The 12,282-nt window shown below is 41.6% G+C and overlaps 2 protein-coding genes across 6 annotated transcripts in view; both read left to right on the top strand.

Moving 5' to 3' along the window:
* The window catches only part of magixb (MAGI family member, X-linked b), a 70,869-nt gene extending 64,995 nt beyond the window's left edge, over nt 1–5,874 (top strand). For 2 of the 4 annotated variants that reach the window (XM_014010982.1, XM_014010981.1), the window contains exons 16-17: nt 443–581; nt 3,199–5,874. In XM_014010982.1, coding sequence (XP_013866436.1) covers nt 443–581; nt 3,199–4,238 — 1,179 coding nt within the window. In that variant the 3' untranslated portion in view covers nt 4,239–5,874. Of the gene's footprint in view, nt 1–442; nt 582–919; nt 1,024–3,198 lie in introns of all 4 variants that reach the window. The other 2 variants (XM_014010983.1, XM_014010984.1) reach the window with 2 other exon arrangements.
* Nucleotides 5,875–7,869: 1,995 nt separating this feature from the next.
* The window catches only part of iqsec2b (IQ motif and Sec7 domain ArfGEF 2b), a 52,181-nt gene continuing 47,768 nt past the window's right edge, over nt 7,870–12,282 (top strand). For both annotated transcript variants that reach the window (XM_014010980.1, XM_014010979.1), the window contains exon 1: nt 7,870–9,561. In XM_014010980.1, the coding sequence (XP_013866434.1) occupies nt 9,098–9,561 (464 nt within the window). In that variant the 5' untranslated portion in view covers nt 7,870–9,097. The remainder of the gene's footprint in view (nt 9,562–12,282) is intronic.

Here is a 12,282-nt window from a genome sequence, read left to right as displayed (position 1 = left end):
TAATAATAATAGTCAACACTGCAGACAGGAAGGTGCTAGTCGCACCACTTTTGAAGGCAATGAATTATATTTACATTGATTTTTACTTGAGACATTGTTCTGTTTAAGAACATAGACAGTCAATAAATGATATTTACATGTTCAGGATAATTTTACTATTATCATTACTTCATCTTTTAACTTGCCCACAAGTCAATCCACTCGATCATGGTTTCACCAAACTCCACCCACACACCAAGAAACTCCCCCCATCTACTGCAGAGACCCCTGTTTGGTTAATGTTGATACTTATGTTCAGCTTTATTAAAGTTTAGTCAAAGAAAACATTCCTGTGGTATTTATCAGGACTGTAACAAAATGATTCCTGATGAGACGGTTTTAGTGGGACTTTTGTACAGTTTGGGATTAAAAGAGAGAGATTACAGCGATGTTGTGGCCACAGGTGAGCGATCAGCTGGTGGAGATAAACGGGGACAGTACGGCCGGGATGACCCACAGTCAGGCTGTCGAGATGATCCGCAGAGGAGGCCAACGCATCCACCTGGTTCTCAAGAGAGGAAACGGCTACGTGCCCGATTATGGTAAAACTGAACAAACGAATCTGAATGCATCATGTTGTTAAACCTCTTGGGATTGGAAAGTGCATGTCTGTGGGGTTTATCTTCTCTCTTCCTTCTCTGTGTTAAATGTAGTCTAACCAAAATGCTCTCTACTTCTTTTTACGCTCCTCTCTACTTCTGGTGTCTCCCACTTTCTAACTTCTCCCATCTTTTGGCTCATTTAATCCCATTTTTCTTTGCTTGTATTATTCCATGCCACATTTCCCCTCTGCGGGATGTTTCTTCTTGGCTTCCTCCCTGAAACTCTTCTGTCCAACTCTTTTGTTTCCTCTCTTTCCCTTCTTCTCTTCGACTCTCAGTGGAGCTCTCCAGTTTGTCTCTTTGTATGACCAACTCCAAACTGGGCGAGCCTTGCTTCTATGTCATTGGACGGACAGAGAATACGCGGTTGGTAATGGTTCCTGTTAGTTCTCCCATTTTCTGCCTCTCTACATCCTCTTAAACCTACGACGGAGTATTAGGGCCACACAACAAGTTTTTTTTATTATTATTACAAGATTAAAGTCGTAATTTTATGAGAATAAAGTCATAATATTATGAGACTAAAGTATAATATTTCGAGATTAAAGTCGTAAATTATGATATTAAAGTCATAATTTTACGAGATTAAAGTCATAATATTATGTAAGGGTTTAACTTACACTTCTTATAACAAGGTTATAAGAGTAATTTAACTAGCAAGGGATCTCTTTTTTTGGGGTAAACATTTCTTTAGGGCAAGAATGAATGGACACAAAAAGTAACTCTCAGTCAGTGAATGTTGATTTGAACCATAATATGCGATCATTTATTTTACAAATCATACAAAATTGACTAGAGTACACCTGATTGTGAATAATTAATTTCCTATAAAAGTTTGGGACCAATAATAACAAGCTTTTAACTTCTTAATTGTTGACCACACTTATATAGAAACACAAACGTCAGTTTAGATGTTAAATACCAGACATTTGAGGCAAGTTTATCTTAGGGTTGGCAAGGAAGAGTTTAAGAGAAAGGAGGAAGAAAGATGTTAGCTTTCTTACATTTTTATGTTAAATAATGTGGGTTTTAACCAGAAGGGTGAAGCATTCTATGCTCAGCTTTGGTCAGACCTCGACGTCACACACAGCCAGCTTTTACCTTGAGATGATGTTCTGTCACCTGCCAGGTAGATGAGGGTGCTGCTGGAGAATCTGTCTTTAGACCGTCGAACAGGGGACCCCAAGGCATGTTTTGTTGACTCGTTTACGTCCACGTCAGCTGTAAAAAGAAGGCAAAGCCTCAACTGGAACCCAGGTTTCAGAATAAAACTTCCGTCTGGAGAGTTTCTGAAGGTGGATAAACCAGGCGTTGGTTTTCCACACTGTGAGGTTTCCCCGTTGGCGATGAAGGGGCCAAACCTGACACAGTTTTCAGCTTTTGATTTCCCGGAGAGAATCTAGCTGTCACCGTGACTGACGGTGGTCAGTCACCTTTTACTCTCTTTTTTGGGACGGGCCCAAACTGTTAGTTTCTAAAGCTTAGAGAATCTATGGTCCAACCTCCAGAAGGTTAGATTAGAAAAAGAAATTATCAAGGAAAGTGTTAGTTTCAGAAATAGCTGTGCCCTCCTGAAACTAAAACAAAGATTATTGCTGCTGCTGTGTGGTTCAGAACAATTACAATTACGAGGGGGGAAAAGTCATAATCATGACGTCTCTATTTCCCATTCCTCATTTCCTCGTTATTTTCCACACACCTGCTGTACAGCCATGTCTCTGTGTTTATCAAGTAGTCCATAATGACTCGTCACTGTTAGATTAATATAATTTCATCCAAATTAGCTACATGACGACTAAATCCGTCAATGCATCCAGTAATTACAATACCAAGTCCTGCTACTGATAATTTGATGCTAATGTGCCAAAAGATTAACTATTTATTTTAAGCGATACAAAAGAACAACTTGACAAGTTGCTCAACTTTCCTCATTTTAATGCAGTGGTAACTGCATGCTTTTTCATGTAAAGGCTAGAATATTATGACTTTTTTCTCATAATATTACGACTTTAAACTCGTAATATTACGATTTTAATTTTGTAATATTACACTTTATTCTCATAATATTATGACTTTATTTTTATACGACTTTAACGTCGTAATATTATGACTTTATTCTCGTAATTTAAAAAACGTTTAAAATAATCTTGTTGTGTGGCCCTAATCCTCTGTCATATAAACCAGCCACCAGTCCACCACGAAATAAAATGTTGCCCTATTTTTGACTTTATATGCTCATCGTTTTAATTAAAAAGGAATGTAAAATATGTTCACTGCCTTTAACCTCTAAGCAGAATCCTCCAGTCTTATTTGAATTTGCATTGTAAAATGGCATAATGGCACATTTATAAGGCAAAACACTAATTTAATGTTTGGAATCACTAATGAATTCAGCACTAAAATAGAAAAGCAGCTGTTCTTAAGTAAGCTGACCTCAAAAGCCTTATTAGAATACATTTTCTGAGCTAAGAGCTTTTTAATAGACATATTGGTTTCCCCGTTTCTTGCCTGCCTATTGAGTCTGTTTTCTCTTGCTGCTTCCTCCCTGTCTGTCCAGCCCTTGAGCACAGACTCACCTCCCCCTCCCTCCTGTACAACCCCAGAAAGCAGAGTGTGGCTACAGTGACCTCCACCATCAGGAGGGGGCCCAGCGCCATGCAGAGGAGGCGAAGCAGGTCGCAAGGGGACGAGAGGGGGACCGGGACGAGAACAAGGAGAATGAGACGACGGAGCTCAGTAGGAGAGCGCTCCGTTTTACAAAACCCTATTTCTGAGCGGAGAGCGAGGTCTCGGGAGGACCGGGGCGCCAGGAGGAAAATAAGATCTCAGAGTTTACCCAGAGATGTTACCAGGGCATATGAGGATGACGAGGAGGAGGAGGAGGCGGGGACGGCGAGGGGCAGGAGAGGATATGAGGAGAGGGGGAGGAGCAGAAATGCAGAGAGAAGAAGCAGGAGCAGGAAGAGCGAGGTGACCGTAAAGAGTGAGGAGTTCGAAGAAGAGGAGAAGCAGAGGGCACGTGCCGTTGAGGAAAGGGTGGATAGGAGGTTAGAAGAGAGGCGAGGAAGAGTCCTGTTTGAAGAAAGCGAAGACGATGCTTTCCTTCTGATCCCAAACCAAACCCGAAAGCTTCCCAGACCCAACAAGAACTGGGAGGCGGAGTCTGAAGAGGACTGGGGCGTGGCCAGGAGGTACAGGGAACTGAAGAGGGAGAAGGAGCGGGAGGACTTTCAGAGCGACAGCACGCTGCTACATGATGATGATGATGATGACGATGATGATGATGACGATGAAGAAGACGAAAACCACAACGCACGCTCTGTGAGCTTTGAGAATCCTTTACCAGGCGCTGCTCTCACAGATCCAGCGTCACACAGAAAGTCCTTCTCCTTCCTCACCTCCTCGCTGTCTATGAAGCAGCTGGGGGACACCGAGTCCGAGTCTGAAGGCAGCCAATCAGGCAGCAGCCTTTCTGCCGCCACTGTTTCAGGCCTGTCTGCGGCCCGCAGGGTGCAGCCGGGCCCCTGGCTCACACCCACCCAGCGGAGGCTGGCTTTAGAGGAGCGCAGGTGGGGAAGAAGAAGCACCGTCTCTTGAACTTTTTAATTGGGGAACTAAAACACGCAGCAGCTAAATGATTCTGATTCAGTCAGGCTTGTATTCTGCAACATTTCCTCAGAGTCACTTTAAAACCTGCAGTAAAACTCTTATTCTTTGTGCCTTTTTGCAGCTGATCTCTGGCTGACGTTGAATTACTTTTCAGTTTGTAAAGTGGCATCTCTCTCCCTCCCGACAAGCACCGCCGCCATTCTCACCGGGTTTTGCTTTGTGTCGTCGCTCACCTATCAGCTCCAGTCAGGCCGTCTACCATTTACCTGCTGGAAGGCATCAAAGAGTTTTTTACCTCACCGAGATACTGAGCAATAAAACTGCAGCGTTCATATCCATGTGGTCTGAGTCAGTAAAACCTGTTTGTACCGCTTCCTCTGTGTGTGTCCCAACATTTGTCTCTACTCGTGACATTACTCCATATAACCAGATGTTTGATTGTGATGATGCAATCCCTTTTGGAAGCAGGTGTGAAATCTATATCTATATCCTGTAAATATCTTTAGAGAAATTAGTATATTGTAAATGCTACACGTAAAAAAGCCCCGGTTTGTATGACTACTGTAACACTCATAACAAGATTATATATTTGAATATATGCAGTAAAAGATATATAAAATATGTGACGTAAAAATTTGATCCCCAGCTCAATATTTAAAAGACACATTTAGGACCCGACCTCGTCATACATGAATGTTTTGTAAAAAAAAAAAGAAAAACGCTGCTTGAGTTTGTTTCAGACGTTCTTGTATACACAAGAAATCAGCAAAAGATGCCAAAAAAAGATATGCATCTGACGTGCATATTTCCTGTACTGTTAAAATGGTGTATGTGGGGTTAGAATCAAACCACCGTCTAGATTCCAGAGAGTGCTGTGCCCATCGTGCCACGTACTGTTGCCTTGGTAACAAACCACTTTATCCTAACCACTGATGTTTTTTTCTTTTCTTACTGTAACAATCTTTTTTTGCTCCGAGGTGTCTATTATGAGAGATGGGTGGGCCGTTAAGTAATTTCAGCCATGCCAAAAAAACAAAGACAAACCTGCAGAATCTCTGATATGACGGAATAACACATCGTTTTATGTTGCTGACTTTAAAAAAAAAAGAAAACCTTCTCTTATGAACAAAACACGTAGGAGCTAAGCTGAACGAATACTGTGAGATGTTATTTTTCTATGAAATCTTTTGATAAACTCAGGTTTTCTGATACTTTGCTCTATAGATAAGCCATTAAGGAGGATAAGCAAACGAGTGACTTCGCATCGTTTTCATCCCACAAAGTGAACTCACTTTATTTAAACATCAAAAGCAATATTCAGTTGATTTATTACAGCAGCACTGGGAGGCACAGACTGTTATTATCATTTTGATTTCATTTCAGTCATACCCTCTGAATGAAATCAGATTGCTTGGCATGGCCACTTTATTGGTTAAGAATGAGTATATATTAAAATAAAAAAAACCTAACCAAACACTGTATTCACCACCCAATAATGACCAGACAGTGGTAGCTTCTGTGGAAGACTTGTTTTTTTGTAAAGTTTGCAATATTTTTTACGTTTGTTTTGAAAAGAGTGAACGTTTAGATGAACTGTAAAGTGCAAATAAAGTGCTGAGATAAATTCCTGCAGTGGTCTTGGATATTTTTTTTTATTAAGTGAATTTATGCCACAATAATGAACAGCAGGTGGCAGCAAAAACCCAGCATGTACAGGTTGATTAAAAAAAGTACATGATGGTATTTTGATAGGATGAGGTGTTTCTATATGGGCTTTAAAGAGGCTGAGATTTACTGATTGCAGATGAGGTGGACAATGAATGACTGATCAGTGAAGATATATTTAGTGTTCCCAGTAAAAACATCCAACTGATTATTTTACACAGATGAATGATTAAAAACATGCTCTCAGGATCACTGGTGTTTTCCATCCAGAGCAGAAATGTGTGTGTGTGGGTCTGAGACACAAGCAGGTGGATTTACCAGCGTTTCAGTTCACACATATGAGCTCTTAAGCGCTGTCTCTAAAAATAACACACCAACTCTGAGGCCTGTTTCCCTTGTCTCCTGTTTATGAACAGCATCCTTCTGTTCAAGTCATCAAATATAGAAACAAAAATATAAATAAAAAGAATGAATTCTCTTAGTGACAAACCCAAATGAAAACAAGTCACAAATGAAATGTTAGTGTTTTAACTGTGGAGATGTGCAGCCAACATGAGCTGTCATCTCTGGATTTATGAATTGTTTTCCCACCTGTCYTCACTGGATTCATTTACTGAAACTTATAAAGCTGCAACATTAGGTGCAAGAGAGAGTTTCAAAATAAAACACCTGTCATCCAGGGGTTTGTTTCATAAAATGAAAGTCTTCGATATATTTTGAAATTCTGAGGGAGGGTTGGAAAGAATTCATGTTTAAATYATAGATAGCTCTTTGGACATTAAGTTTGACTTGTAATAAACAGAGAGCAACAATCTACTGTGGATCAGGCTCTGGTTGGCTGTTATTATGGTCAATATAGAGTAAACTCTGTTTCTTTATTCAAAGAGCCGTCTGCAACATGGTAGCTCATAACTTTCCCACAGAATCCAACAAAGTTTTGGTTCTCCTTAGACAGAATGTTTTATACACAGATTGACCAAATTAATACAAACATAACATTAACATTGACATTTTGACATTTTCTGAAGAAGCTGAAACTGAGTTAACAGCAGCCAAATGCTAAATGATGCTAATWGCTGAATAGAAGACAAAAATACCACAAAGCTAGCTAAAAGCTTCAGCTGAAAGCTAAAAGTATGACTCTACAAAAAAAGTTGAAATGAGCAAAATTAGAGTTAAAAAGCTGATGACAGGAACACTAGACAAAAGGTAAACTCTGAAAAGGCTTGCTAAAAGCTAGTGGTAGCTGAAATCAGCAAAAGATTAGCTAAAACTAAAAGTAACAAATGCCTATTTTCCTGTATGATGAACGGTTTTATGTATAAATGTCTAAACTAGCACAAAAAAATTACTTGCAAAACCAGAAAAATAAATAGACAGGAAAACGATCATTTCTCACACAATAAATGCTCAACAATATAAAAACTAAAAACATAAAAAGGAATAAAAGCAATTTATCAAATTTGCACTAATTTTATTTTCTATGTTCTTCATTTGAACAGATGTAATTTGTTGCGTTGTTAAATTATATTTTTCTTATCTGAAATATAGTACTGCAATATCTCTATTTCCTATATCTGTCACATTTTGCTTTATGATTTTTTTAAATTGCTCTTTTTAGTTTTTATTTGTGTGTGTTTATTTACATTTCAGTTCAGGTTTTGTACAAGTAGCTTTATTTCTCCATTTGGATTTGCTCTCAAAGTTTTTACAGTGTAGCCTGTAGCAAAACTTCACTCATCAGCTTGTTTCCTGCTTGTGTTTCCTAAAACCGACACGAGCAGTCTTGTTTGCTTCGCAAACGCGTTCATATTTCTCGCCTGTCATGTTGTGTCAAAACAGATTTTTCATTAGTAGTTACCTCACTCCGTCTTTTATTGTGAAAGTTTGTTGCGGAAGTCGCTCCTAATTGACGTGACTTGACCATATTTGGAATGCGCTTCGGAGAAGAAGTCGCGCGCTCCTCTGCAGTTCGGCCGAGCCAGGAGCGACTTCTCGCTGCCTCTGCTCCACCTCGGAGGAAGCCCACCGCCTCACTGCCGCTCACACGCAAGACCTGATCCGGCCCAAGTCCAGATAAGTAGAAAGGGACGYTGCTTCGTCGTTTAGACTCATTTAAGATCAGTGTCGAAGGCGGTTAAAGATAAAAAGTGCCGTTTTTAAGATTCGGACACGACACTTAATGAGACTTAATAAGTGCTGAGAGAAAATATAGTCCGGGGTAGTTGTTCGGTGGCAACTTTAGATTTATTTATTTATTCGTTTGGTGCACCTGAGGGCAAACTGAAATATTCTCGGATGAAAGAAACGCTCTCTTTCGGATGTGAAGTTCTATCTTCGGGATGTAGTTTTGGCAGCTCGGGGAGGGGAGGCTCTGGACTTCCTAAGATGAACTTTGTAACCCTCCTCTGCTCACTTTCTGCGCTCTAAGGACGCATGAAAACATGGGTTGAAAGCGACGGTGACGGACTGCGGGGGACGTTCAGCGTCGGTGGGAGCAACGTTTTCTGTGTTATGTAATGATTGACAGCACCAGATAATAAGTGATAAATCACAACCAGCATCACCTCCCCGTCACCCCCACCCCTCCATCCCCTTTCCCTGGACCACACGAGGAGGAGGAGGAGGAGGAGGAGGAGGCCTTAAATAGATGACTTGGGATTTAGTCAAAGATGATGCCATAACTTCTGAATACGTTGGGGAAATGGGATTTTAATTTTCTTTTTGCTCTAACAGGATTTAAAGCTAAAGAAGCTTAACAACGTTCCCTGAAAAGCCCACATTTCTTACATTAAGCTCATTTAATTGTGAGTCCTGATGCTTCACACTCCTGACCTGCGCCATGCTGATGTCAAAATGACAAGAAATGAGACAAACCGCTCCATCRTCAGCTCCGTTTTAAACTCTAAAATGTCTTCAAGTCTTTGCAAACTTTGTGTCATCTTCTGAGATGCTATAATAATGCTGATTTTTGTTCCCATCCTTAGGGAGATGTAGTCGTTTTGAAACTCTTTGCTCCTTCGTATTTGAGACTTACTGTTTCTGAACATAAAAGCACTTAGAGGTCACTTTCAGCAGTCTTTGTYCGTGCCTCCCTCCCCCCAACTCATCAGGGCTGGTGGGGAGGGTGGATCGTGGCCCTTTGGGGTTAAAACTTGAGCTGGTGGTCCTAGAGGAAGGGAATGGCTCTAAACATGGAGTCCAGCCCGGAAAGCCCCAACCGGGCCGTGGAGTACCTCCTGGAGCTCAACAACATCATCGAGAGCCAGGCCAAGCTCCTGGAGACGCAGCGTCGGCGCATCGAGGAGCTGGAGGGCCAGCTGGATCGGGTCAGCCAGGAGAACCAGGATCTCCGGCAGGAGGCGCGTGGCCCACGTCCCGCTGGCTCAGAACCCCCCGAGCAGAACCACAGCCAGCCCCTGACCCTCCCCATCCATCACGGTGGCGGCAACAGCACGGGGAATGCGAGCGCCTCAGCATCTCAGGTGACAGCGGGGTCAGCCACGACCCCGGGGCCCAGCAGGGAGAGGAGGGGCCACCCCAGGCTGACCCGAGGCCTTTCCTGCGGCTCCACCAACGCAGAGCGAGAGCGGCTGGAACGCACCGACAGCACCGACACCAACACCAGTTCCACCTTACGCAGAAAGTAAGTCCCTTTCCACTCCTGGTATCCACATTATTCAGTAACATGTCAGCGATCCGGTCCAAGTAGCTCTAAATTAAAGAAATCACTACAGCTTGCATAATATCTGAAATATGACAAAACATTTTTACACTAAGCCCTCATAATGACAGGCTGAATGGAGGAGAAACCTTTCTCATTATCAGTGATCATTCTAATGGGACTAAAACCTTAGAGCAGGTATTTTCTTCTTCACCAACATAAAAAGCTGTTGGATTGGGGGTAAACTTTCAAGGATTCAACGTTTTGTGTAATTTTGCCTGCAGAGCGTCTGATTGGTTAGAAGGTGTTTACCATGTGAGCTCTGTGTAGGCGTTAGTAGTATTTCTGTGAGAGGAAAGTTCAGGATTCAGGGTTATGATTCTCCTTTTTTTTTATCTGAGCTTACTGGACCAGAGAAGTCCAGGAGGTGTTAATTCTTTGAAAAATCCACCAATCATTTGCAAAAACTGTTTTCCTTTTTTTCATATCTTCTAACTTTGGGCTGATGGGTCTTGAAACTGTTTCAGTCAGAAGTTTACATCCACTCATCATGGGGAGGRATGTCATCTTATTTCTGGTTTTCAGGCATTTGTTTGAAACTTTCTTTTTACAACAAACAACTTCAATGATTTTTAAAAACAAGAATTGGGTGCTCAAGTTTGAATTTACTCTGGTTTTCCTCTAATCCACTCAGGGTTAAATGAAACTATGTACAGGGATTAGGCAATGTCACATCACCTGTCATTTTTGTGTCGGAGGTTTCATGTATTAATTGGACCAGCCTGGTGGCCAATCTTCATTAATTGCACATTGCACCWGTAAGAGCAGAGTGTGAAGGTTCAATTAGCAGGGTAAGAGCACAGTTTTGCTCAAAATATTGCAATGCACACAACATTATGGGTGACATACCAGAGTTCAAAAGAGGACAAATTGTTGGTGCACGTCTTGCTGGTGCATCTGTGACCAAGACAGCAAGTCTTTGTGATGTATCAAGAGCCACGGTATCCAGGATAATGTCAGCATACCACCAAGAAGGATGAACCACATCCAACTGGATTAACTGTGGACGCAAAAGGAAGCTGTCTGAAAGGGATGTTCTGGTCTAAAACCAGGTGTTTCAGTTTCATTGTCTAACCCCTGTACATTCTACATATTTTACTAAATGATACTGAAGTATTTGAAGTTGACAAAGCAGACACTAACATGTTGTTAAGGGTCATGGTTGACTTCAGCTGGTGGTTTGTCTAAAAGGATTGACCAATACTGAGAATGTTGGAAAAACCCAAGGAGGGGTACAAATTGGTTTGAATGTTCAGGATCCAAGAGGAACTGCTGAAACACCAGAGTGTCTGTTCACTGGGTTTGAAAGATTGAACAATTGAGCCACAATGACACTAAGTATACAAAGGAGACAAGGTGAGGCTTTCAAAACTAAAAAAATACTGTACAAACTGTAAAGCATGGCGGTGGTTGCAGCATGGTGTGGTACTGGTGCACAAAGTGAATAGAGGATCACTACTACTACTTCCAAATTCTACAACTTCACCTCAGACCAACAGCTGGATTGTTCCAAAAAGTCAATGACCTTAGACACAGTAAAGCTGGTTTCTGATTGGATAAATCAGCTGACATTAGTGGCCTGATCTACTTGTATTCTACTTGTTTGCTTGTATAAAAAAACATGTTCAAACCTAATAGCGCCCGCAAAGCTGATCTACTAATGTGCACCAAGGATTGCGTCTGTTAAATGAGCAAAATAGCAGATGCAGTCCATTTAGCGCGTTTGCCTTCATGAATATTAATGATGATGCGTGGGTTCWCTCCGGGTACTCCGGCTTCCTCCCACAGACCAAAAACATGATTGTTAGGTTAATTGGTAACTCTAAATTCATCATAGATGTGAATGAGAGAGTGAATGGTTGTCTGTCTCATTTGTGTATGTGTGGCCCTGTGATGGACCTGCGACCTGTCCAGGGTGTACCCTGCCCCTCGTACTGTGACTGCTGGATATGGGCACCAGTGACCCACGTGACCCTGAAGGAATAAGCGGGTATAGATAATGGATGGATGGATATGATGATTATCAGAACATGCATCCTGGAAGGAGGATATGTAAATGTAATTATTTAGCACTTGCAATGTGATTTATCAAACCTGTAACTGATTGAGATAGCTGTTTTTGCATCTATATTTAGCACATTTGCAGGGCAGGAGCAAAGTGGCACAAAGAAATGTCTGCAGTTATTGTGGCGAGAAGGAAGCAAAGGTGCAATGCCAGATGATTGAGAGAGAGAGAGTGATCTGGATTATCAGGAATAAAAATAGTTGACGTGTCGTCCATCCAACAATGACATTTGTGATCTGCTGGTGCACATAAAAGGCCCAGTATTCTCGATCTGAAGCAGTTGACGTACAATGTAGTTGTTGGACGTTCGTTTTCGCACACCTTTCTTAGCCCCTGAAACACATCGCACGGGTTTCTTCCCGCTGGAGTCTACTCTCCAGAAAGAAAGAAAAACTATGGGCCTCATGCAAGAATATGTTCATATTCTTATCCTAAATTTCTCTTATTTTGTTTGTACAAAGGGTTCGTACGAACATGTCACGTCAGATTCAACAAACTCTTCTATCTTCAGGAAAAAGTGTGTAAATGAGCTGCGTAATTTCCACCTGTTCGTATCCAGCTGCTCGTGCACGCGAGAG

The sequence above is a fragment of the Austrofundulus limnaeus genome, unplaced genomic scaffold, assembly GCF_001266775.1.
Source record: "Austrofundulus limnaeus strain Quisiro unplaced genomic scaffold, Austrofundulus_limnaeus-1.0 Scaffold75, whole genome shotgun sequence".
In the NCBI taxonomy this organism is placed as follows: domain Eukaryota; kingdom Metazoa; phylum Chordata; class Actinopteri; order Cyprinodontiformes; family Rivulidae; genus Austrofundulus; species Austrofundulus limnaeus.
Note: the sequence above shows the minus strand (reverse complement) of the source record. Positions and strands in the feature narration are given on the sequence as shown.